This window comes from Cavia porcellus, unplaced genomic scaffold (assembly GCF_034190915.1).
Source record: "Cavia porcellus strain 051 isolate PalLab524CR breed Dunkin Hartley unplaced genomic scaffold, mCavPor4.1 scaffold_18, whole genome shotgun sequence".
NCBI lineage: Eukaryota > Metazoa > Chordata > Mammalia > Rodentia > Caviidae > Cavia > Cavia porcellus.
In genome coordinates, this window is record NW_026947501.1 from 72591565 (window position 1) to 72619429 (window position 27865).

At 39.2% G+C, this 27865-nt stretch overlaps 2 protein-coding genes across 7 annotated transcripts; one reads left to right on the forward strand and one right to left on the reverse strand.

Moving 5' to 3' along the window:
• Positions 1 to 26984, reverse strand: LOC134471474 (F-box/LRR-repeat protein 5-like). 5 transcript variants are annotated; one of them, XM_063230396.1, is made up of 7 exons: positions 26802 to 26984; positions 24308 to 24433; positions 21160 to 21308; positions 20190 to 20272; positions 18614 to 19339; positions 5269 to 5301; positions 1 to 286 (listed from the first exon to the last, which is right to left on the reverse strand). In XM_063230396.1, the coding sequence occupies exons 1-7, from the start codon at positions 26929 to 26931 to the stop codon at positions 214 to 216; spliced, it is 1320 nt and encodes a 439-aa protein (XP_063086466.1). In that variant the 5' UTR covers positions 26932 to 26984; the 3' UTR covers positions 1 to 213. The 5 variants fall into 5 exon arrangements, with proteins under 5 accessions (XP_063086466.1, XP_063086469.1, XP_063086465.1 ...); XM_063230395.1 differs by lacking the exon at positions 1 to 286 and adding an exon at positions 1182 to 1269; XM_063230399.1 differs by lacking the exon at positions 5269 to 5301 and having other exon boundaries at positions 3 to 286.
• LOC134471476 (ADP-ribosyl cyclase/cyclic ADP-ribose hydrolase 2-like) lies at positions 12988 to 17448 on the forward strand. Of its 2 annotated transcripts, none has more exons than XM_063230404.1 (2): positions 12988 to 13228; positions 14543 to 17448. In XM_063230404.1, the coding sequence occupies exons 1-2, from the start codon at positions 13050 to 13052 to the stop codon at positions 14667 to 14669; spliced, it is 306 nt and encodes a 101-aa protein (XP_063086474.1). In that variant the 5' UTR covers positions 12988 to 13049; the 3' UTR covers positions 14670 to 17448. The 2 variants fall into 2 exon arrangements, with proteins under 2 accessions (XP_063086474.1, XP_063086473.1); XM_063230403.1 differs by having other exon boundaries at positions 13000 to 13228; positions 14365 to 17448.
• Positions 26985 to 27865: the final 881 nt, after the last annotated feature.

A 27865-nucleotide genomic window follows, 5' to 3' on the forward strand; every position in this document is an offset into this window, starting at 1 on the left:
CATAAAGAAAGCTCAGAGCTGTTTTTATGAGACTCTTTCACAATGAGAGGTCCCTGATAAGGACAGTCCCTCTGGGCCGTCTTGGAGTTTGAACTGGACATTGACTCAGTAATCTTTCATCCTTTGTGCTGTGCCAGTCATGAATTACGACACAGAGAAGCTCAGATATCTTTGTGGTGCTGTGGCAGTAGGCCTTCTTGCTGAAGGAAAAATTCATTTCCCAGAGTTCATGTATGCCAGGTAAGATGCAGAGCACTGGAAGCTGTTCCTCTTCACCAAATACAGCCTGGAGAGATGTAGAACAAAATTTAAAAATCTAGGCAAGCAGTTTCCCCCGTAATGAAATTACTTGCTTGAAGAAAAGCAATGTGGACCAAGTTGCGGCAAGTCTCCGAGCTGAAATTCACGATTCTGTAACTTAACCTTTTTGGGTCTTTTTAAAAATTAAAATAAGATTTTAAATCAACAAGATTGTTGAATGTTAAACCGAGATGCACTTAACGCAATGACTGGCACACTGGACTAGAGTGACTTTTAAAGATAATTCAGTGCTCTCAGTAAACCCGGCTAATGGTATCTTGTACTGAGCTCCTACACAGGCCATGCACGCCTCGGGGGGCGCGCAGCCGGCGCCGGGACGAGGCCTGCCAGTACTCGGGTGCAGGTGGCCGGCAGTCCCTGCACCAGCTACCCACAGCCTTTCCAGCGTGGATACCAGAGCGCTCCCTGCAGTCTTCCCAGTGCGAATGCCAGAGCCACAGGGACCTGGTTACCGCCAATTTGTTGAAGTAAATCCTGCGGCAGTAGGAAACATCGCGAGAACTTTGCGGACCGAGGCGTTTAAAAGCGTATCCACCTACCGCCCTGGATTCGCGCATGCGTAGAATGTCGCTACCGGCCCCTTCCAGGGGGAGGTGGGGCTTTCCATGTCAGGCCGGAAGTGGGGTCGGGAAGGAAGAAAGGCGGCCACTGAAGGGAGTAGACGGGAGTTCGCTAAGGCGAGACTTTCCAGGGTTGATTGTGGATAGACAAGTTCTGGTTTTGCAGAAGGGGCGAATTGAAGTCACAGTGGACAATGAAGGCAGCCATGGGAGATGAGGAAATACAGTCTAGGGTCGCGTGAGGCATGGGCTCCTTAAATCCTAGTTGCATCCTTTTAGGACTGTAGGGGACCGAGTGATCTCTGGGTAAGAGGATCACGTTGTAATACACCGAAAACAGGGTTCTGGAATTCCTGCCTTTAAGGCCTCCTGCAGTACAGCGTGCATACTGACAATACAAGAAACAAAGGGGAGTTAGGAGATGGATGCAATTTTAAATTCATAGTTTGTGGCAAGTTTGCAGTGTCTTCAAGAACTCAGCGACCCTTATAAATGCTTTTTAAAAGTAGACTAGCAAACTGTTAGAAAAAAGGGAAAAAACGTTTTCTGTACTTCCCACACAGGTGGAGAAATAAATGGTTATTTAAGTGACTTAAGTTCTTTTTCAGCTCTACCCCTTTCTGTTGTGTCCCGCGTGAGCCTCTTGCCACTCCCCCAAGCACCTCCATGTTACAATTCTATGCAGTACTGTTTTGCATAATTTTAACAATCAGTAATACAGTTTGCAGCTACGTTGTTGACTTAATGTTATGATTTTTCATTGTTATATAGCTCTGACTTATCGTAATAGCTCAACAGGTATTCTTTTATATTATTATATAAATATGTCTTGTTTTGTATCCCCAGTGTTCAGAAGTTTAGATATTTAACTGTTAGTCGATTAGATGAGTGGTATAGCATTTGAGTTAAATCCTTCTAAATGAAGAGGATTTTCAAATGTCAGAAGGCAAGCAAAGTATTTGGCCTAAAGATTTGGCCGAAAGAAATAGTAGAACAAAAACAGAGGAGGCATAAAATATTGCAGAAAGTTCCATAGTTTGAGAGCTGAAAATACAGAATATATGGAGGTAATGTGATAAAAGAGAAACCCAGAAAGATAAGGGAAATAAAGGATATTATTCTGGGGCATTTCCACAAGCTAAGAGCTATTACAAGGTTTTGAGTTACACGGGCTCTGATCAGATTTTTTGATGATGTTTTTAAATGATATTTATAGTACCTTGGAGCTAGATTTTAGCATGTGCAAGATTAGTGTCAGGGAATTAAAGACTACCTATAACAGTGATGATCATTGCATTAGGCATGTAAGGCAGCTGAGCAGATTCACTTAGAATCCTAAAACATTTTCCTAGTCCACTCAGTTAAACTTTCTTGTTATTTCATAGTTTATTTGGTCAAACTTGCAACATTTTCTGTTTCTGCCTCCCACTTAGATGGCACCTTTCATCCTATTATAACTTAAAAGTGCATTTCCATAGTTTTATATCATATCTATGCGATCCTTACCTTTATACACTGTCTTGGTTACTTTTCTCATTGCTGAGACAAAATACCTAACACCCAAGTTAAAGGGGAAAAGGTTTATTTAGCTCAGTGTGTAGAGGTTTCAATCTGCAATCAGCTGGCTCCAACACAGGGCAGAGAGGCATTGCAGAGGAGAAGCACTTCATGGCTTAGAAGTCAGCAAAAGCAAGCAAGCAAGCAAGGGATCTTAACAGCACCTTTCTTCCCGTTTTATATTGTATCTGGGCTACTGGGATCAGGCTACTGGGTTTGGGTGGTGCCCGATCAATCAGTGGACTGATTTAGTGATCACACACCCTTAATCCTAGCATCACACATTATAGATCCAGCCACCTTTGGAAAAGGCCCATCTATAACTATATGAGGCTTTGGGGGGACACCTGGACATAAGTCGTAACATATACCTTTCTCATTTGTAGGTGAATGATCTGATTTAAGAGAAATATTAAGCCTTACAAGAATGTTTTTAAATATAACTAATTGAAACATAACCAATTATAAACTGTCAAGAGGGACTGAATTGAAATGAGAATAGTAAAAATAGCTACAGTAATAGCTCAACAGCACAAATGCCTTGCCTGGCAAGCGCAAGGTTCTGAGTTTGATTCCTGATGCCAAAGAAAAGAAAATAATAAAAATATGAAAGCATAAAATGGATTAGAACAGTTTTCTGTCTAAAGTAATAAAAAGCCCATACTTGCAGTATAAATGAGATACTGGTTTTTGCATGTTTGTTTTCATAAGTTTCGTATGATAAATCAAGTTTATATATGTTTCTGTAGGACCACCGTTTCTACCACTTAATCTTATAAGGAATTTATTTTGAAAGAGGGTATGCATTGTCCTATTTTAGAGGTATGTAAGTCTTTTCTTACATGTTACCAAGTTGTAGAAATACTGTCTTGTGCTTTTCACTGATTGTATTAGCTTTCTGTGGCTGTGACAAAATACCTAAGAATTGTAGCTTGAAGGAGAAAAGGTTTACTTAGGCTCACAGTTTCAGAAGTTTCAGTCCAAGGTGGGCTGACTTCACGGCTGTAGGCCTGTGGTGAGGCAGTAACATCATGGCAGAAGGACGTGGCAGCCAAGAATGAGGGGTGGGGCAGGAGGCAAGGTCTTCCTCTGAGTAATGGCCCCAGTGGCCTACTTCCAGCTAGGCCCCACCTTTTACAGTTCTACCACATCTTAATCATCTCTCCGATTCTGAAGCAGTGGATTAATCCATCGATGATATTAGGACACCTATGATCCAGGCACGTCTGAACATTGCTGCATTAGGGATAAATTTGATATACCGTCCTTTGGGGTGCATTTCTATCCAAACTTTTTATGCTGATCATGGTAAAAAGAATGTATATGGTACCATATACATATAGGTCTTACTGATACTCTCATTTTTTTCAAATACATTTATTGAAAAACAAACCAAAACCAAATTACTAGGAAAACAGGAAACAAAAAAGACAAATAATGATAGGAAAGAGCCCAAAACAATGATGATATAGACCTTCAAAACAAGATGGTAGGAACATAACTAGGGTTGTTATTTTACACGGTGTTCTTCAAGAGTACTATAGGTCTTACTGATATTCTCATTTTTTTTCAAATACATTTATTGAGTACCTACCATGTGCAAGCACTATTTGAGGATCAGGTAGATAAAAAGATTCACTTGTGGGAAATCATAAACCTCAAACTATCACATGAGCATGTTAATGTACCTTACTATACAAGAAACTTTCAGTTACAAGTGTTTGATGACCTTAGTTGGAATTCTCTCCTAAAGACTGGTTAACTACATAGATAGCTGAATAAAGAGCATTATCCCACTGAAATGTGGTCGTACATCCATAACCCTCAACCTCTATACCCACATCTTAAGCATCAGTGCACATATTTATGATTGTGAAGTTTTGCTGTGAAGGGACCTGTCCTAGCAGAACTCATCTGAGTTATACAACACACTGTACTTGGTTGCATTTTGGTATGTGTATGCTAACTTATTCTGAGTTCTAATAATATACTTTTGTTTAAATTAAGGTCCAGAACTTATGGTTATGCCAGAATTTTAGGTTTAAACTTACTCCTCAAATTCCTTTGGCTTTCTTTTTAGGCTCCTGGCAGAGATACAAGTAAAGAAAGAAGAGGGGGTGGTGGAGAAGACTTTATTACATGTTTTAACAAAATCTTGAGCAATGTAAAGTAATTATCAGTAAAACATAGGGAGAGGTGGCAGACAAAATTGTAGTGGTGGAAGATTACTTGGTAAGGGGAAGAACTGATAGCTGAGTTTATTGGAACTTTTATTTATGAAAGGAAGAGATTTAGTAATTCACTTGCTAACAACTGCTATATATCCCATTTGTACTGTCTCAAGGATGTGAGAATTGCTTTCAAACTTTTCATTAGAAAGCTCTAGATAAGGTTGCTTTCCCATATAGTTCTGGCCTAAAATATTGATGACACATACTCTTCTCTGACACTGAAGAGGCATCTGCCTCTAGTCCTTCTGATGTTTCTTGGCAGATAGAAGACTTAAAAACTCCAAAGAAAAACTTTGGTTCTCAGACCAAGGTTAAGTATTTGGAACATGTCATCTTGTAAGTATCTAAGTAAATCAAAGGCATCTACCACATCCTGAATTCTCTCCCTTATTCATGTCTTTCAGTGCGCAGCTAGGTGCCATATACACACTAAGATCTCTATCTGTTTAAACATAGTTAAAGCACTTAATATTATAGAAAACCTCATGGTCTACAGAATTTATGCTAAAAAATCATTAACAGTATAGGGAAAAGAAGGTTAGGGCCAGGCTATATAACTTTGAGCAGTGAGGATTAAATGACAGCATTTTGAAACATACCTGAGATTTGTTTCAGTGAGGTGGAGGAAAAACCTGCAGAGATGAAAATGACTGTCATGAATATGTTTCGTATTCTTAGAGCCATAGCAATAATAGCACAGTACCCATGCCCTCCAGAGGCTCCATGCCAGAAAGCATGAGGGTCATCAAGGAAACTGAGGAAGCGCAGTGGTCACTGTGAGCAGGTATTATTTAGCTCTGGGAAGAAAAGGCAGAAAAGAAGTCTTAAGGAGGTTTAAGGATTAGGTAGTTTGAGTCATTTTAGCTGGATTGGGGCATAAGGGGTTATCCTTAGTTATCTAGTCCCTGATGCTGAGATGATTAGGTCAAAGAAGTACTGACTAGGAATGTCAGAGCCAAAAGGTAGGTATATAGAGGGAGCCAACCCCTGGACAGGTGGTGCCCCTGCCAGTCAACAGGGCCCCACTCGTGTCAGAGCATCAAGAATACAGAAAATGGAAAAAAATGTCCTAATAAAAATATTACATAGTTAACACATGTCAACTCCTAATAACTACCCGCCCTCAACTGAGATAACTTGATGGGAAGACATATAAGGAAGGGACGAAACACTGTTATGGTAACAATGGGATCTCAAAACACTATAATCAGAGAGAGCAGGATGTAATTACTTGTAAAACACACCTGACTGAGAGTCGTGGCCAAACCAAGGCAGTGTTTATGGTAAATGAGCTGCATTCCTCCGTGACTTGCTACAGAGACTTTGCTAATAATATACTCTGCAGTTCTTGGTGCTGACTTCCAGGTTTTAATGTCATATTTTTTCTATTTATTAATGTGATGTGATTTGTCTTAAAGAAATAGACAAATCATGTAGATGTGTCTAACCCAGGAACTGCTAGTTGGACATACCTGCAAGATATGGATGAGAACACAATAAGCCTTGTGATCTGCCCCCCATGAAATGAGATGATATAAAGATCCTCATGGCTGGTGATAATATACTACTATGTATTGTGATGCTTTAATGTCATGTCTCTGGTCCTAGTCCCAGGTCAAGAATACATTCAAGAAAGTTTTGTGAAAATTTGCCATCAGTTCTAGCCTGATAATTGACCTAACCATGGAAAATCCTTGTTGGATCCTCAGTAGATCTGTCCATAATTGACACTCCTAACTCTTCCCATCCAAAAGTATCACAAGTGAAAGTCTGCGATTCCTATTCAAGTCAACAGTATTTAGCAAATCAGTTGATTTTTTTCATCATCAGGTAGGTACACTCAAGCCACCAACACAGGAGAGGGCATACAGTGTGTATGATCCATGAATGAGTCATGAAATCAGTTCTGTAAGTCTCAGAGAACTTTTAAAAACTATGGTGTATAATATCAGAATGTTTCACATAGATCCTTTGGCTGAATTTTATACATTGCAAGAAATATTGAGGTCCATTTCAACATACAAGAAAAGTATTCTGATGAAAGCAATATAATAAATAAAATGTAACATGGTCTTCCATTATTTGCCTATTGATGTCATTCAGTTTTCATGTAGTGAAGTTAATATAAAGTATAGTTTTGTATTACCATGACTTGCAATCAGATAGGAAGTCAGATACTCAGTTGAGGTTCACTTGCAAACTTTGAGTACATTTTTGGAGATGTTATCTAGATTGCCCTCCTTTTGTGTTAGTGGTAGTCATTTACTCAAATGAATAAATAACTATTAAAATGGATTATTTCTATACTAAGAGGAATAATGAAATGAAATATACAGAAATGTTCAACTGTTGGATCTGGAAGTGTGAATGTTGACAATACTGAGAAAAATATTTACTCTTCCAACATTAGCAATATTTGAGCCACATATCATAAAGAAAAAAGCTGGGGTTGAGGAGTTAGCTTAGTGGCACAGGTGCCTGCCTGGCAAGTGCAAGGTCGTAAGTTAAATCCCCAGTACCAGAAAAGTAGAGTACAAGTAGAGTAATAATGAAGATTCCTTAAAATACGGCTTTATCAAATGTGAAAAATCCTTTGAAGATGATAGACCTTGGTGTGTGATTTGTAATTTTGCAAATGAAAGCTTAAACCTTCAAAATTAAAAAGGCACTTAGGAACTCAACATGCTGAACTTATCTCTTCAGTATTTTCGTGATCATGGTATCTCCCCTGCCAGGTAAGTATATCTCTTCAGTATTTTCAAAGAAAAAAATCATCAACAGTTTCTTAGTGGTTCTGTTAGTAAAAAAACAAAAAACAAAAAACAAAAAAACACCCCTTAATTCCATCGTATTTAGTTGCATGTCATGTGGCAAAAGACAGAGTAACTCACACAGCTGCTGAAAAATCATCCAGCATGTTTGGATGTGATGCATATAATTTTTGATGATGTGACCTAATAAAAACTCAGTGATAATACAGCATTTCCAAATCTGTAGTATTTCACAACATTTAGAAGTAATGCTTCTTAGTAGGTTACACAGGTATAGGTTTTACAATCCAGCTCAATGAAATCACTGATACTGCAAGTTGCAGGAGACCATTAATGTGAGGTATGCATAGCAAGATGATTTTATTTTAAAATTTAACCTCTCATCTAAGTGCAATATATGTCTTTATAGAATTAGAAAAGCACATTGTTGGTCAGTATAAACTAAATTGAAAACATTGTAAAGCAATTTACAAGTGATGGAACAGGAAGCATAGTTGGAAAAACATAGCAGAGTAATTTAAAAATTGCTAGAAGTTACTAATGGTGCTGTGCACAATCATTGTTTTATACATTGTGAAGTATTAGCTTCCAGAGAAACTCCAGTCTCCTATAAGTATTGAAAAATGTGGAAAGAGTTGTTAATCTTTTTAAAGAAGGCTCATTGAATAGCCAACTTCTTAAAATATTTTGTTCAGAAATGGGAAGTAATTATGCCCATTTATTATATCATGTCAAAGTTTGCTGTTTGTCTCAAGGAAAAATACTATGGCAGGGTTTATGAACTCAAAAATGAGGTTCACATATTCCTCACTGGAGAAAAGATATCGGGCCGAGGATTTAGCTCAGTGACATAAACACCTGCCTGGCAAGCACAAGGTTGTGAGTTCAATCTCCAATATATATAAAAAAAATCTCATTTGGCAAATATTTTTAAGAATGATATTTAAGATGACACTGGTAAATTTAACTGATTTGTTGGCATTCATAATGATCTGAGTTTAGAACTCCAGGGGAAAGACAGTGATATTTCCATCCCGAACATGTTCAAGTATTCCAAAATACATGGTTATGGCAAGCAAGGCTTAAGAGTAGTGGGCTTAGCTGCTATCTGTTTCTGAGGGTTTGCAACATGTTGGAAGAATATTATTAGTAAAGACATTTGAAAGCAAGGAAATCAGAGATGATGTTGCGTCTGGCTTCTCTGTCTCAAACTTTTAACCATGTTTTTTCCAAAAGAGAAATTTGAAACATTAAAGGAAAACAATTGGGTAAAAGATCCCTTTGCTTTTCAAAGCCCTGAACCGACTATTGAGTTAAACTTACTATCTGAAGAAGAGACTGAATTACCACAGCTCAGTTCCTCATAAACATTGAAGAAGGACTATGAAAAATTATCAGCATTTCGGATTAAGGTGAAGGAAGATTTTTCTTTCTACATAGATTATCTTGGCCATTCACAGCAAGTAGTTGGTGTGAACTGCGGTTTTCCATCTTAATCCCATTGAAATTAAAGAAATGGATTGAATGGTGCAGCAGATGTGTGAGTAGCATTATCTTCTTGTGTTCCAGACTGGGATGAATTGATGAACAGGCAAGCATACTCCACTTATTAAATAAACTCTTCCTTAGCTTTCTCTTCTTATTTTGTAATGTTACTTTGTAATATTTTCTGCTATATTTACATCTTAATATAACATTGCGTATGATACCTTTGTTATATTTAAATATTAGTGAAATTGAATGACTTTATGTTCATTGAACAAAAAAATCAGTTGGAAGTCAGGAATTCTAGAAATATTTGGGATACAAATGTGAAGAAAAAATATTATCTTCTGGTGGAGTTTATGTCTTGGTAAGGGGAGAGACACAGATGTAATAAACTTTAAAATCTTTAGAAGATAGTAAGTACTATAAATCAGTAGTGCCAGGTGTGGTGGTGAAGACCTGTAATCCCAGCACTCAGGAGACTGAGGCAAGAGAGTTGCTCTAAGTTTGATGCCTGGCTGAACTACATAGCAAGACCCTGCCTCAAAATAAGTAAAAATAAATAGTAATAAGAAGAGAGTTCAGAGACGTTTTGGGGGACTAAATCATGGAAGACTTTGTAGACCATTATAGGGTCTCTAGCTTTTTGTCTAAGGGTTTAAACACAGGAGAACTGAGTGAAGTGTTAAAAGTGAAGTGCTAAAAGACTGTCAACTATTTTAGAGTTTAAGGTTAAATTAAATGTTACTTTCCTAGAGAAGTCTTTCTTAATCTCTTTAAGGTAAATTAAGTTCTCTATTCTGTTTTCTTTGCAGTACACGCTCTAGTCATTTTATGCTTTGATTACTGTCTCTGTCACCCTGACAGCCCGGAATGAATGCTCTATAAAAACAGAAGGGCCGCCAGGTGTGGTGGTGCCTGCCTCTAATCCCAGCACTGGTACTTGGGAGGCTGAACTAGGAGGATCACAGTTTGAGGCCAGCGTGGGTAATCACGTTTTTGAGATCCTGTCTCAAAACGAAAACAAAACAACAATAACAAGAAAACCCCAACCAAGTCTTTAAAAATTGGGGCACATTTTCCAAGTATGGCCTGCTGTATGCAGGGGTAACATCTGACCCTTGAATCATCTGGGGACAGAGCATGACGGAAGTGACCCAGTGATGCTCACTGCTACTTTTTGCTGTGATTAATAAATTATGTCCAACTCAGAGGTTTTGAATCTGCGTATGTGTTGCTTCAGCATAATCTCTTACTATTTTCTTACATTCACAGCCCTCAAAGATTAGGATGTAGACATCTTGAGGGTATGTGTGTGTGTGTGAGGAGAGTGAATTATTCAGCCTGTCATGTCAACCTTCTGGCTCCCAGAGACATTTGTCCCACAGGATAAATGCATTCAGTCATCCCACAGTCCCCCAAACTTTTCGACAATGATGGCATCAGCTCATCCGAAATCTCACCTAAGTCTCAGCTCAAAAGACACAAAGCTCATACATAAATCACCGTGATCAGATGTGGGTTTGGCTGTCTGTCCACTCCATTCTGGAGCAAAACTATTAGCTGCAGATGTGGAGGATGAGACATCAAGCCCTGCACTCCAAAACAGGGACACAGGTGTGGGATAACAATAGAAAATCTCATTCAAAAGGAGAAAACAAAAGACAGGAGTCACAAGCAACATCCTTTCCAAGTCCACCTGGGTGGACTTCACCGGCTTTCAGAGCCTGGGAATGACTGTTGGGTGGTTTCTGTCTGCTCTCTACAGCTCCGCTCTCTGAATCATCTTTTTTTTTTTAACAGCACAGCCCTTGTCTCACTGGTTTCATCAGCCTGTTCCTGCCAGTAGAGTCTCAGGAACTGAACAGCCTTTCCTTTCTTCCTCTCTGTCCCTTTAGTCCAGTTTAATCAGCATTTCTTAATTCAAGTCTTAGGAGCCTTGTGAGTAACCAGGGTTCACACTGTTAGAGGAGTAACTCCTCCGCAGGTCTCCCCTTAATAACGCCAGCTGCTTCTGGCTTCTGCTGAGACGGTCTGAAGACACCGTGAGTCACATACCTCATCCCTCTGTGTGATCAAACACTGTAATGCATTTAAAAATGATGATGATGCATTTCGCTGTTTAATCACAATTTAATTCTTATAAAAATTGAATTTTTAAAAAGAAGAATACCTGGCAATATCATTAACTTCAGCGTGTTTTACAATCAGAATACAGACATTCTTCCCTTAGTGACCTTTCTCTTCAGTGCCTTCAGAATTACAACCCAGTGTCAGATGGATGACCTGCCTTTTTTTCTCCTACAGTTCCCTATATCTTGTTGCTAGAGCCTCAATGTCTTTTTTGGTACAGTACACTTTATACAGTACTGTAATTTTTGCTGATTGCACTGTATGGAACACTAGTGTATGTTCTGTTATACATTACAGTATTGTATGTAAGACTTATGCACAATCGGGAGGCTGAGGCAGGAGGATCTCCATGAGTTTAAGGCCAACCTGAATGATATAGGCAAGATCCTGTCTCAAAAAACCAAAGCAAACCAAACAAACAAAAACACACAGAGAAAACAGTCATGCAAATAGCAAAACCATCAAGCTGGAGTATCCTCTGACTGTTTCTTTGTTCTGAATATTGTATGCACTACATAGAATTTCTCATTTAGCAACTAATTCATTTAATGACCTAGCTGTGGGAATAGAATTCTGACTTTAACCGATGTCTGTACACAGAATTTCCTAAATCATAAAATCCTGGTTCCATTTTTACATACTGCCTTCAATCTATTTGTTCTCTTTTATATTTTATCAGAAATAACCAGACACCGAGTCACACTTGGAACATTTGTTTGAACATCTCAGGAAAGTGCACAGTGCCCCTCGGGGCCTTCCTGGTCTTTCCTGCCACCCTTCCTCCTGGGCACCTGCCCTGCACCACGGCGTCCCCTGCTGTCGGCCTCGCCCTGCCTCTCTGGTCCCTGTCCCTCCGAGCCCTTTTGAGCCTCTCTTGGCCTCTCCTGGCCCGCTCCTCAGCCCTCCCGGGTGATGCTGCAGTCCTTGCTCTTGGCTCTCTCTCAGCTCTCAGCCCTGGGCGTGGAAGTCAGTGCCCTCTCCTCCGTGCTCGGCCCAGTGCCTACCCTCGCCAAATCTAAAGCAAGGTGAGCCACCGAGGAGTGGGGAAGGGCTCTGGGTGACCTCCTGCGCATGAGGTTCCTCCTCATGGGTGAAGCTGGGACTTCCATGCGGCAGACGGCCTCCTCTTCTCCCTGTGTGCATCTGTTCTGGCTTTGCGCATTGCTCTTGATACTGGGCCTTCCCTTTGCAAGGCAGACTCTCGAACTAAGACTAAGATGCGGTTGTGCAGCAAGCCACTCACATTTTCCTCGCTTCTCTTTAGCCTTTGCCTGCGGAGGTATTCTGTGGAGGCTTCACTTCTCTTTGAAAGCAGTGCCAAATATTTTCATCAATTTGAGCTAATTCGAGAGACCTTCATTCTGACATTTAAATGTGTTCCTGCCCTCTATAAGTGACTGTCGCAGCGGGTGTCATGGGACGGTTCTGTGGAGTGTCCCGAGCTTTCTGAAGGGACTGTCGTCACGGGGGCCCCGTGGTGACTGTGTTAAGCTCATTGTCTCCAGGATATTGCATCTATCCGTGAGTGACACTGTGGACTTACTCTCCGTCCTGAGTTTACCTAGCTTTAAAAGGAGGACAGACAGTTACAAGCCCAGCCAGGAGACAGTGACTGTAAACGCGCACTGGGTGAGTCCAGTGCTTGGTGCAGGGCAACAACTCAAGAAGTATTAGTTTTGGGAATTATGGTGTGCCGAAAACAAGAGCTACTTGTGATTGGCTCTTAAGAAAAGTTGTTACAGTTTGGAGCCAGAAAAACATGTTTCTTTGGAAGAATAAAATTCTGTCACCTATCCAGCCACTTGGAGTCTTTTTGGTGTCACCCTGGACACCATGCAAAAGCCATGGTCCTGCTGGGGCGATGACGCTCCCAGCTGTCCTGGGCCTGCCATGTAGCGGAGGAGGCAGAGCTGGCGGCCCAGGGCCAGCGCCGGGAACCGCCCGCGCCACGGAGGAAGTGGGCGGCGTCCGCAAGTACCGAAGTCTGCTCCATGGCGGTGGCGTGGGAATGCGCGGCCGCAGGGCTGCGGCTGCTCGCGCTGCTGTCGCTGCTGTCTCTGGAGCTGGCGGCGGGCGCCCGGTGGAGCGGGGAGGGTACCAGCCCGCAGCTGCGGAGCATCTTCCTGGGCCGCTGCGCCGAGTACATCATGCTGCTGAGCCCGCAGTTGGGGTGAGGAGCGGCGGTGGTGGAGAGGGAGACAGGGGCTAAAGGTGGGCGGGTTAGGTGAGCAGCGGAGCTGCAATCCAGGCTCTGTGAGTGTGTGTATGAGTGTGTGTGTGTGTGTGTGTGTGTGTGTGTGTGTGTGTGTCTCGGGGTCTCCAGGTGAGGTGCACTGTGTGGTCCAGAGGTGAGATGTCAGTATGTGAGTATATAGTTGGAAAGTGTCAGTCTAGAAGCCACAGCTGGAGAGACGAGTGTGAATGACCCCCTTAGCTGGACCTCAGACCCCAGTATTCAGTCTGCAGCCAAAATCTCCAGTCCAGGCGCTTCAGGAATTTCAGATCCCATCGTTGGAACAACTCTCAAGTGTTCCTCTTTCTAACCAGCGCCGTGCTGCTTACTGATTTTTCTTTCTTCTTAGGAACCCTTTCTCTTTTTCCATTTTCATAATATCCTTTTCAGGTGCCAGTTGTTTTTATTGTGACTCATTTCAGACAAATAAAAAAAGAGGCTAGAATAAGGAACATCAATATTGCTCCACCCAGTGTAGAAAGGAAACAGGACCACAGTTTCGGGAAGTGCTCTTAAAAGCGGAGCTGGAGGCCAGAGGCTGTCAGGGCAGGGCCTGCTTTCCCTACATTGGGAGGCAAAGCCTGGCCCAGATTGCTGGTGCTGGCTTTGGGTTTTGCTGTCTTTTGTTCTGGTCCCGCCCAGCCCTGAGCCCAGATGGACCTGGATAATAAGCCTGGCCCCGCTTTTGTGCCTTAATAAAGAACAAGAGCTGGGGATGTGAGGATGTGTGCAGCCCTGAGTTCCATCCTCAGCAATGAAAAGGGACTGAACAAGATTCCTTGAGGCTGTGTGGCTTATTAACATCATCACCTTCTAGTCTGTAACCTTTCCCACTGTGACCTTGGGGCAAAACTATATCCCTAACTTGGAGAAATCCATGCAGTGCCTCTGAGAGACACTGCCAGTGCCTGGTTTCTCCATCTGCTGCTTGAACCGTGTGTTGGCTTTTTCATGTGAGTGGTCCTGCAGTCAGCATGTGACAGAATCGCTTGCAGAACCTTTAAAGAAATGGAAATATTTCACAGCATATGGTGATGTCTTTTGTTTTATTTTTGACCTGTACTTCTACACAGGGACAGGAACTGCACAGCCATCTGGGAAGCCTTTAAAGTGGTGCTGGACAAAGATCCCTGTTCTGTGCTCCCCTCGGACTATGACCTTTTCATTAACCTGTCTAGGCACTCCATTCCCAGAGACAAGGTAATCACAGCCATCTCAGATAAATCACTGCCCTCTTTCTTTATCTGACAGAGGGTGCACAGGCAAGGAGTGGGGTCAGCTGCCCCCAGCAGCCTGCAGAGCTGAAGAAACACCAGGTGATACACTGGGATATGGCATGGTACTATACTTGCTGGTGCCGAGGCAGTTTTGTTTCTAGCAGAGATTCTGGGTCTGCTGGCCACCTGTGGACCAAAAGTGCTTTCCTGAGTCAGCAAGCCAGGACAGGAATCTCCACAAGGACTTCGGGATCTAGCCAGAACTCTCACACCGGGCTCCACATCTGGCCAGTTCTGAATGACCTCTATCCTAACTGGCCCTGGAGCCCAAGCTCTAATGATTCACAAAACCCTTGCTGTCGGTCTCTCAGGAGACATTGCTTCTGCAAGTGGTCCTCGCTATTGTGTTTATTCAGTCCTAGTTTCTCTAAGAAAACCACAGGTCTCTAGTCTATCTGGGCTCTCAGGTTTAATAAATAAAAATAAATGAGGAGATCTACGTAAAATGCTTGCTTAGAATCATACCTTGGCTCTGAAGACAGATACCATTTTTTATTTCTCTAACACAATCAGTCTTAACCTGATTTTTCCATTGTGTGTTAGGTATCAAGGCAAATAAATGGAGCTGTGGAGCGTAGAGTGAAATAGATCATAAACATGGTTTTGAGAGATCCATTTATATTTTGAACCTCAGTGCCTCCCTTTTGGTAAAAGATTCGGGAAGCATCATGTTTGCTTTCCTCTCTGGGAGATTTTGTAGGCTTACTGATTAGCTCAGTAAATACTCCCTGGCTGTTTCTGTGTGCCAGGGATTGTGCTAAGGGGTAAGGATGTAACAGTGAAAACCAGCTTCTCCTTGAAGACTGTCCAGTCTGCATGGAGCCCAATGACTAGGTAGATCCAATGACTAGGTGTCAGGTGATCCAGTGGGCAGGGAATGCTTGGCTCTGAAGACAGATACCATTTTTTATTTCTCTAACACAATCAGTCTTAACCTGATTTTTCCATTGTGTGTTAGGTATCAAGGCAAATAAATGGAGCTGTGGAGCGTAGAGTGAAATAGATCATAAACCGCAGCAAGAGTAGTTCTAAGAGAAAGCTTCTAGCAATAAGTATCATATTAACAATTCAAAAGTCACACACACACCTTTTCTCACATATCATCACCAAGGAATAAAACCTGATCTGTCACTGCCACAGAGTTAAAGAGCTCAAAAAATAAATAAATGAATAAAAAAAAGAAAATTAGCACCTTCGGGAAATAAAACAATATTATGCTAGCAGAAGGAAGGACATGAAAAAATGAGACCAGAAACAGAGAACAGAAAAATCAGCAAATCTTCAGTTATATTAAAAATAAGATTCAAATATATAAAATGAGAAAATAGACACCACCACAGCAGGCATCTTGGAAACAAAAAGGATTACAAAATAAATTGGGACACACACGTGTAAATACCACACTGTTTCTCTGATGTGAGAAACTGAAAATGTAAATAAGAACCAAAATGTGTAACAAATATTGTGAAATACAAAGAAAATGTTCAAGGGGGAGAACAAAGGAAGAGGCAGAGGGGAAAGGAAGGAAATAAAAGAATGGAAGAAAAAAATGGAAATAAGGATTTTGTAAATAGAGGAAAAATAAGTTATATCATGTATAGGCACAAATTTCCATAATAAATATGATCATTATGTGTATCTAAAATGTAGAAATATCTGATTAGAAGGAAAAAAGGATCACAAGAGACCATATCAATAATTATGTGGTAACAAACTTGAAAACCTAATGGAAAGTGATAAAGTTCTAAGAAAATACAACCCACCAAGGTTGAATCAGGAAGAAATAGACAATCTGAGCCAATCAATAGTAAATATTAATACAAAAGGAGTAATTTTCAAAAGCCCACTAAGGAAAAGCCCAAGAATATAGGAGATGGCTTTCAGTTGATTACTACAAATCCTTCAAAGAATACAATACTTGTCACACTCTCCCAAAAATTAAGGCTAGGGCATGTATTTCCTAACACATTTTGCAAGTCCATCTTCACTCTGATTCCTCAAAGATACCACAAAAAGTATAGGCCAAACATCTGTGATGAACAGTGATGCAAAACTCCTAGGTAAAATATTCAGAAATCAAATGAAACAACACATCAAAACAAAATATCATAAGTAAATAGAATTTATCTTTGGCCTGCAAAGGTAGCTGAACCCAAGTAAATCAATCAATGTATTAATACGAAAAAAAAAAAAAAAGCACAGGATCATATCAACAGGTGCAGAGAAAATACTCAAAGTTTAGTATCCTTTCTTGGTAAGAACTGTAACAGTCTAGATACAGAAAGTAGGGCCAGGGATTTAGCTCAGTGGTATAAGTGCCTCCCTGGCAAGTGTGAGGTGATGAGTTTGATCCCCAGTACCAAAAAAAAAAAAAAAAAAAAAAAAAGACAAATACAGAAGGCAAGTTTCTTGGTACAGTAAAGTACATTTATGGTATTCCTTTGACTAATGTCAGAATCAATGCTAAATGAAATAAGCCAGGTTGATATGTACAATCTTTAAAAATAAACCAATATGTAGAGGTAAAGAATAAAACAGTGGTTACTAGTGAGGAAGAAACAGATGTGGATTAAATGATATAAAGTAAGACATATACAATGGGAACAAATCATAAGAGCTAAAGCTCAAAATGAATACTATAGTTAATTATAGTGTACTGCAGTCAAGAATTTTGCTAAGCAAACGTGTACCTCATGGCTATGCCATGAGACAGAAAAAGAGGTAACTGTGTAAGGTGGAATGTTAATTTCTTTCACTACAATAACTATGTATGTACCCTATAACATCATGTTGTATATCTTAAATATGTGTATACAAAAAATGTTTTAAAAATATTTTAAATAAGATTGACAATTAAACTATGAATGCAATTAAATAAAATGTATGTTTATATGATTTATATATTTAATTTTGTATAGGACTTTGTTTATATATTATAGTACATTTACACTGTCAATGTATATACCTGTGTATGTGGAAAGAGACAGATTGCCAAATGAGGTGAAAAATACAATATATGAAACAAAATATGCACTGGACGAAGTTAGCAGTGAACAGTAATTGCCACTGCAGAAAAAATTAGTGAACATGAAGACACACAACCAGGAACTGAATTGATCAGGACACTAAAACAATGGTATACCATGACCATGTGTGTTTCATCAACTTTCAGCATGTGAAAGTCAACATAATTCACTATGTCACCACAAAAAAACCCACAAGATCACCTCAACTGATTCAGAAAAAGCACTAACAAAATCTAATACACTTTCGTAAGAAAAACAAAAGTCTAGTGAACAGAAATAAAAGGCAAGTTTTTCACCTATGAAAAACCCAGAGCTAACATCACGCTCGTGGGCATAGGACTGAAACTCCTTCCCCATAAGAGCAAGACAAAGTGCTCACCCCACATCTACTTAACACAGGTCTGGAAGTTCTGGCCAGAGAAATTAAATAAGAAAAAGAAGCAAAATGTGTACAAACTGTAAAGTAAAATTATGTCTTTAGAGACGATATTACTGTATGCACAGAAAATTCCAATTCAACCAAAAATCTGTTAGAATAATTTAATGAAAAGCACAGAATCGACACACGCCCCTCAGCTGTGTTTCTATATACAATCTACAAAACAAAATGATTTCACTTACAACAGCATCGATGAGAATTAAACACATAGGAATCAACCAAGATGAACTAGTTGTATGCTACAAAGTATAAACCACTGCTAAAATTAAAAACAATCCAAATAAATGCAAAAGACTTCTATGTTTATAGACTATAGCCTGACAAATGCCAATACAACTTACAGATCTATGTTTATCAAAGTTGCAGACATTCTTTATAGGAAGAAAAAAATTTACATTGCTCTACATATTGCAACAGATTTAAACTATGTAAGTTATATTATTCCAACACTCTGAAATAGAACCCCTTTTGTCAACTTTCTTGTTTAAATAAATACACTGCAAGGGATAATTTACATCAAGCTTTCCTATTTGACATGAAAATGAAAGTGTGACCATTTCTTACTCCTTTGGTTACTCACCTGAGACCGTGGTCTGTAATCTGGTAACAGCCAGACAGACTGAGAAACAAAAGTACACTTCCAGTCTCTTGATCAGATTTTTCACTCCCAAACTCAAGTAAGTCTTTCCTCCTAGGCAATGTAGTCCTTAACGCTTTCCTACACATTGCAGAAGACTCTGGGAGTGCTGACATAGTTCTTAGAGCTGTTCCTGTGCAACAGAATGAATGGCCACAATAAGCAAAGGCCGGAGAAGCGCAATGTGGCTGCCAGCAGACACTAGTCCTTAGTCCAACAATATCCTTACTGTAACAACCAGACGAGGAACAACTGAAGTTGGATGCTGTTTCCATTACACAGAGACTTTCAACGTTTCTGTGTCTCCATTCCACTGCATCTTCAATATCAGCCAAATCTTCAGCATCTAACATCCACACATACGGAGAAGTAAAACCTTCAGAAGAAACAGGCTTAGTCCAGGTGTGCTCACTGTCTATTTCTTCTGCAATGCCTTTTTGAGTTAAATCGCGCAAACAGGAATACTGCCTGGTAGACTGCATAGTAATGTCTTTGTCTTTCCATTTAGCTGCAGTAATTCTGCTTGGAGTAGTTTTCAGGAAATCATTCTGATGAGATGCTAGAATCCCAAGAGCTCTAGAAATCTTCTCTAGAGCCACATCTGTGATCTTCTCACATCCTGACAGATCCAGATGCCGAAGACTTTGGCAGCAACCAAGCCAAGACCAACTACAATTAAGAGGTAACAAGACTACTAGTATATGTTGTTAAATTCTTCAAATTATCTGACTACATTTGTATAGTTGGATGTTAGAAAAACAGATTTTACATCTAATATTATCACACAAGTATCTGCTAAATATTTACCGTTACAAGGTAATACTTTTGGTGTTAAGCATATAAAAACAAAGTGACATTCATTAGAAATTAACAGTACTGCTAACATAACAGATAGGATGGCAGAAGGGTAAGTATAAAACTTGTTTATTATCCTGAACGTAATTGGCAGGGCAAAAATATTATACACGTATAAGAGAAGGACAATATCTAAGGCTTAATGGAGGAAAGTACCTAAGAAACACTATCCAGAAATTAGGTAACTGGCCTTAGACAGGAGAAAGATCTTTCTCTCTGAAATAATATACTAGCATGGGAGGGGGCACACCGGAATAAAGGGGAAATTGGTAGTATACAACAAAACGTAATCTACAGAAAGTAGATGTGTACAGAAAGTACAGCTGGAATGAGTGGTACTCTAAAAATACAAAGGAAGCTGTGCCAAAGGGCGTAAGGCCAAATGAAACCTTACACACATGCAGCACAAATCCACGGTTGTAAAGCAAAGCTCAAAGGCCTAATACAGTCAGTACCTGGTTACACATATGGCAAAATGATAGAAATTTTGGATCAGCTGGGAGTAGTGGATAGCAGAAAAAGAAATGGACGTTGCTATCAAGTTATAGCCAAACAAGATGAGCAGTAAAAAATAACAGCATGATTAAACTGTCATGATGTAAATGAACGAGAAAATAATTCCACTAATAATCCATTATAGTTTAAATATTTTAAAATAACTAACCTGTCAAATGCAGAATCGGAAATGTCAGTCTGAGTAAGATCCAGATGCTCCAAGTTAGGGCAAAGCTCTAAAATCTGCCTAACCTAAGGGAGAAAGAGCTGCCATAAAGATCAGCACATCTTTAGTCAGAGAAGCAATAGGCACTCACTAGTAAGTATAATCCAGTGGTCCTCAAACTCAAGTGCATGTTTAAAAAAAAAAAAGTCACCTGAATAGCACATTGCAAATACATATTCTAGGCTCAAATCCCTGAGAACCTATGTTAATGTTGTGAGGTACCACTTAGGAATTTCTTTCCCAGTATTGGGGACTGAACCCAGAGCCATTTTAATTTTTCTAATTTTGAGCCCGGGCTGGGCTTGAACTTGCAAACCTCTTACCCCCGTCTCCCCAATGCTAGGATTTCAAACATACATAAGCTTGACTGGCTGCAAACTAATGTGTTTTAGAAGTCTTCAATATACACTGAAGTAGGAATTCATAAGATGCACTTTCACAGACATCATTAAGGTGGTTCAGGACTGAATCCTAGCACTCTGGGAGGCTGAGACAAGATCATAAATTTGAGCACAGTCTTATATAATGATTCAGCAAGACCCTGCCTCAAAATTTGAAGGCAAATTTTTTTTATAACAGCTGGAGATGTAGCGCAGCTCTCAAGTCTTGCTTGGGTTCAATTACCAGTACTGCAAAAACCAAAAACAGTGATTTTATTTCACTTGACCATCTTACCTACATCTGAGTACAGTATTTAACCTTTCCCAGTCTGGTTATCTCATCCATAACATGTAAGCAATGATACTCACGCAAAAAAGATTTTTCTAAGAACTAAAACAATACGAGACTCAGTAGTGTACGTCTATTCAGAAGGCACTCACCATATTATTCCCGTAATTAAGCTCAATAATAAACCAAAGCTGTATCACTACTATTTGTCTTAGTTCCCAAGCTATTGCTAACATGTACATACCATTTTGCTGGAAACTGCAGAGCTGTATGCCAACACTAAAGTTTTTACAGAAGTACCGACATACGGCAGAACATTATGAATTAAGCCATGGAGTAAGCGTTTTTCCATTTGCGCAATGCTGATAGCAGTCGACTCCTCTGCAGACTCTTCTGTAAAGATGAATTCAAAAATCTAAGATTTCAACACACTAATTACAATTACAGTACTTAAAGACTAGCCAGCTGTTAACTATGAAATATTTTGTGCTGTCTCTAAACTCCCTTCTCAAGCAACTCCAATTTCAGGCAATAAAGTAAACTTTTAAAAGAACTCTGAATACTTAAAGATAGCAATGCTCTTCAAGGGAAAATAGAATATATATCAAAAGAAAAGACACATGGTTAAATGTATAATCAGTTATTCTACTGAAATAAGGACACAAATCTGAACATATATGAAATGACACTCAGGCTGAACATAATGAATCAAGCAAAGGAAGGTATCTTAAAATCATTAAGAAGTTAAAAATGAGCATGGCCCACCCCCGTAATCCCAGGGAGGACAGAGCAGAGGAACTGAAATCCCGAGCCCAGCTTGGCCCCCTTCTCACTGACACTTTCTCAAAGTAAAACAATTTTTAAAAGGACAGGGATGTATTCAACTTGCATGTTTACAACAGGTTGCACTAATATAACCACCACCACACAAAAAAATTTATTTTAAAATGCCAGTTTTATATTTTAAAAGATACTACATTAAAAAGGAACTAATAATTTTAAATATTTTCTCAAGATTCTATTGTTATTGTCCTTATTATGTAAAGGCCTAACTTGAATCTCTCTAAACAGAAAAGTTTAAAGTCAAGGAAGACTAATTTAAAATAAAAGTGAAAAAAATAAAGTAAAACAGTGGACAAAAGGATTATAAATGAAGAAAATGATTTGTAACTAATTGCTTCATATCTGTATCTATTATCTTAAAACTTCTCCTTCACCAGACACATATGTAAAACACAAAGAAATAAAAATTCTCTCAATGAGCCCTGTTTACTCTACTACGACTTCATTTCCAATCCTTTACTTTCTGTAGCCCTCCTTATGTACATGTGCACTGCTTACTGTAAAATCTCTACGAAACACAAAAACGTGGTGAGTGGTCGGTCACCTCCGCCTGAGGAGTAAAGACACCCAAGCTGCACACAGTGCTGAGCAGAAGGCAGGTCCACAGGGGAGCCTGGAGCTCACCCACAAATGAGATGGAGAACACTGTCTTCCAAATGACTCAATCTGTTTTTCCTTTGGGAAGGTAAGGTAAGGAAGGCAACTAAACCCAGTACTCACAGGTGCTAAGCATACAAACCTTAACTCCAATCTTCATAGCTTTCTTTGTTTGGGTTTGGTTTTTTGAGGTGGGGTCTCAGTAGGTAGTGTAGGCTGGTCTTGAGCTCACTTTGTAGCTCAGGCTACCCTCAAACTTGCAGCAATCCTCCTGTCACAGCCTCCCATCCACTAGGATGACAGGTGTGCACCACCACACCTGGCTCTTCTCTCAAGTATTCAGACAAACACACAAAAGCCTCGATTCATCCTCTATATCATAGATTCTGGGGTTAATTTTCAAGAGATGAGAAATCAATTCTTCCCTAAGGTGACAAGTAAGACTTTACCTCCTTTGAGTTTTCACTCAAATCTAGGGGAAACTAAATCACTCTTTTAAAGATGGCAACTTCTTCCCTTTCTTTCTGGCACATTTCCCTTCTTTTTCTCCACAACACTTCTCCGCCTCCCATCTCCATGTTTTCAGCTCTGCAAGGCCAGTGCACTTTCTCCCCTTCTGCTCATCACCGAGTCCCTCACACTTGGACAGAGTCCCCCCCACCCCCCCACCCAGGATGCACAGCAGCAGGTCTGAGCGGATGCAACTCCCCTTACAAAGCACCTTCCAAAACCAGACACGGCAGTTCTCACTTTCCACATTTAGCTCCCACTGGAGCAGCTGTAAGTAAAATACACCATTCTAACCCAGAATCCCCTACAGTTTGTTTTAGCAGGTAGAAAACTGTTATTTTTCTACTTCATTATCTCTCAGTAGTTTTTTTCTAGAATGGTATCTAAAACAGAACTTCTGTCTTCCTCCTCTACATCCAAGAACAGCATCCATACGCACTTCTACTACAGCATTTTTCATTACATACCTTGAATTGAGAATTATGTATTCTAAATTCTCCTCCACCTTTGAGTTCTAAGTGGGTAGGAAAACATTCTGATAAACTCTTGAACTTTCCAAGTACATAATGAATGGCTACGCTATGAAAGTGTATCTTACGACTTCCTATCTCAGAGTGTCATTGGATACTGCTTAAACATGCTAGTTTGCAGCCAGTCAAGCTCATGCATGCTTGAAATCCTAGCACTGGGGAGACGGAGTAAGAGGACTGCCAAGTTGAAGCCCAGCCTGAGAACTTGGCAAAACCATGTCTCAAAATAAGAAAATCTGTACCCTGTACACTGGGCCACAGACAGGTAAATGAAATTCTCAGTTTGTTTAAAAAAAATGTCAATACGTTTTTCTAGATAAATACAGCCATTGATAAGCAAGGTTAGGGAGAGAATAGCCAATTATAAAAGTTTCATGTATGAAAACATCTGGAGGGGTTGCAGGGCTGAGACTTAAACCCAGAGCCTTCCACACAGTAGGCAGGTGCTCTGCTGTTGAGCTACACCTCAACCAGAATCTTCAAGGACAACTCCCTCCAGAGGCAAGTGTTACAACCTCACAGATGAATAAGCACTCAACACCTCATCTCCTTCCTCGGGACACAGACAACTCAGTAAGGCTGAGGAATTGATTCATTAACTGCCTCTAAAAAGCACAATGTAAGTGATGAAGTTCTGTAATAAATACACTTTATTCTCATAGGGGAACTGGGTATCAGTTTCTCATTTTTAAATTTTAATATAAAGACACACAGGAAGCAATACAATGCACATTTAAACCACTTCAATTAGAATAAATTTTGTTTACTTATTATTCCTTCAAATTTTAAAAAGTAGTAGGCTTAAAAACAAATTTCTTCCAAAAACACCAAACACAGGAATGTTAGCAATAAGCACTAAAATGTCAGTCACTAAAACAACATGTACTAACTTTAACGCCAAGCCCAGCTCACCAGATTCGTCTATATCAGCATCTTCATCCCACTCCTGAAAAGCACGACTCTCATCTCGCCTGCTTCTCACCCATTCTTCATCGGGCTCAGTATCAAGGTTAGCAGCAGGACCACTGTACCAGTCCCCTACTCGGTGAACAAACAAGTGAGAGTTACAAAGTAAGATAAGAAATCTATTTTTACCAAACAAAGATACCTATTTACAATAAAAATCTCTATACACAAAAGATGTACTAGCCCCAGACAATGAAACAGCTATTTTTAGAATCACTTAAAAACTACACTTAAGTAAGTAAAGCATTCAATTTCAAATGCACTGAAAAGAACTGACGGTGTGACTTCAGATAAAATTATTAACCAACCATACAGGGGCTGGAGGTTTAGCTCAGCAGCATAAGCGCCTGCCTTGCAAGCAGGCAGTTGTGAGTTCGATCCCCGGTACCGATAAAAAGGAAAAAGGCAAAAAAAAAAAAAAAAAAAAAAAATCACAACCAACCATACAACAACTGACATTTTCCCAAAGTAAACCTTACTCTTCAAAACTATGGAAAATAATTACAAAAACTTATAGTCTGCTATATGCCTGCTATGTATCTACTCTCTATGTACAAGGTTTTTCAAGTTCACCTTTTATACAAATAAGCTCAATGGTTATAATTCCATTTCCAAGGAAAATAATTATCAATAGTCTTACAGGCAATTTTTAAAAGTCATTGAAGCAGCCTAACCTTTTTCCCCTACTGTGGCTTCACAGTGGCTTCAGCAATAGCCTTATTACGATGACAAGCACAAGTCAGAAAAATGTGGGTGGACTCAAAAAGGAAAAATTAAGGTAAAGCAAAAGCATACATTTTTAGACCCTGGAGATTATACTGCAACTAAATTATATCATCATGAAGTGAGGCAATACAGAATTTACTAAATTTTTAACATTACATCTAAGTCAGAGTTTCTCAACCTACAGAACACTGACATTTTCCATTCTGTGGTGGGTGACCTAGAGGCTATAGTATGATTGGCACAATCTTGACCTCTAACCCAGGTTGCTAGACTCCAGTATAATATCCAAACACAGAAAAAGCAGAACTGTCTTCCAGATATTTAAGTATACATTGGAAGAAGGTAAAGCCACTCAATACAAATGCCATAAATAAACATATTACTAGGATTTTTTGTTTACATATATTAGAAACAAAAAAAAAAACCCATATTTAAAATTCAGGTGACTTCATAAAAGTTAGCAGAGGAAATCACATTTGATAAGAAAGAAACCTTAGTAAAAGTACTTCATACATCCATATTTGCCTTTTTACTCAATATTCCATCATCCTATTAAAAATTAATTCACATAAAGATAATTCTATTCATTTGAATTATACAAGTCAATTGCAATATTCCAAATAGCTTTACTCAAGAAACACTAAATAGGTTTGGGGATGTAGCTCAAAAGCACAGCACCTGCCTGGCAAGCATAAGGTTGGAGTTTGACTCCCAGTATCAAATAAACAAACAGAAAAATGAATAAATAAAACTAGTATCTACCACTTATTTTTAAAACACTACAAGCTGAGATGCCATGTTCCTGTGGTTCCAGCTTGCAGGACACTGAAGAAGGTGGGTAACAGGTTACAGACCAGCCTGGGTAACACCACAAGCCCCTACCTCAAAAACAAACAAACCAAGAGACACAAAAAAAGTCCTACATATTACTGTAACAAACTGCTTCAAGACTTAAATTTAGTCAGAGAAAATTATGTGACATTTATATTTGCATGTTAAAAGTCACACAGCCACATGTAAGAGAAAGTTATTTTAAAAGTTCATATGAATTCTGAGTTAATACTCACATAGAAGTGTTACTTCAGTGACAGAAAAACGTGGATCATATTACTTGCATTTAACCCATGATCCATTATATCCTCAAGAAAAAAATTTTTAACTGTTCACATGTGAAAGTAACTTACCACAATGAAATGGGTATGAGACTATGATTTAGAGAATGAGAACTACCAACCACGCGCGTGTGCAGACGTGCACACACACACACACACAACTTCATAGAATTTATTCTGTACTTTTAGAATACCCAAACTAATTATGTAGACAGTTCTGAAAATCTGTGACATTTACTTTTAACCTTTTACTATGAAAAACTCCAGTCAAATGCTGAAAGAATTATTATAACGAATTCCCATGCATTCAACAGCTACTTCAATAATTATCAGTCTTTCCAATTTTTTAAATTCCCTTTTCCAATTGTTTTTTTCTTACTATTTTGAAGACAATGGTAGACATCATATAATTCACATGGCTACTTCAGCACTGCTATCTTTTCTGAAATATATACCAAGAACATATCTTTTAAGTATGAAATGCATTTTTTGGCAATGATCTCAAGAATTTCTCTTCCTACCCTTCTCAATGACTATGAGTATTCATCTAGAAAAATGTACTGACATATTTTTAAAACAAATTAAAAATCCCATTTACCTACCTCTGGCCCAATGCACAGGGTAAAGATGTTTCCAAAGGGATCCAGTTTTTGCCAGCTGAGACCATTTGGTGCTGACTTGACTGCACCGGCATAATTCTTGAGGATTAAGGTAACTGAAAATCGACAGCATTACCTCAGGTGGAAGATGGGTTATACCTGTTGAGTGCTCTGCCACTTCTGCTTCTGAAATTTATAAAAAAAAAAAAAACTTTAGCAGGAAAGGCTGTAAGAGCAAATGTAGTAAGAAATTAAAATTATGCTTTACAAGCAAAGCACAGTGCCTGAAGTTAATTCCTTTCTGCTTACAGGATGTGAAAAGGAAGTAACACCTAATAGAGGTAACATGCAGATGCTGAGCTTGTCAAGAACTCGTAGTTAAACTATCACAGCCCAGATCACACTTCTTCAGTGAGAGCTACAAAATGAACACAGAATTGACTTCCTCTTACAAAGACATCACAGAAAAAACAATACTCACTTTATAGTATAAGTAGCATCATTTGAAAAAGGAACCAAACAGGTTACACAGCTTTAAATCAACAGTAGTAGAGTCAGCCAGATTACGAGATCTGCAAGGCATTTTGAATGACATACCCATTTTCCATTCATACATTACATATATCTGAGTTATCTTTACAAAGCAACTTAAATATAGAAATGCTATGACCAAATCTGCAACACTTTTTAAATGTAAAATATCTTAAGACACAACGCAAGACAATTTGCTTTGAAGGACTGGGAAAATTAAATATAATAAGTGTGATGCTTTTAAATCTCAACTTATAACTACAATTAAACCAGATGCAACAGGTCTTAAGCTTGGTAGCTAAGGCACAAGCTGCCTTACACAGTAAAGCTTACATACAAGTTTTATGGGTTTAATCATAGCCAGTACCACAAAAATATAAAAATACAAAAATGGGGAAAAAATACAACGAAAAGCAAACAAATCGATTTTAAAATTGGTAAAGGACCTGAATCAACATTTCTTTAAAGAATATCTAGAGATGGCCAAAAAGTCCACAAAAAATGTGCCCAGCATCCTTACCAGTAGGGAAATGCGG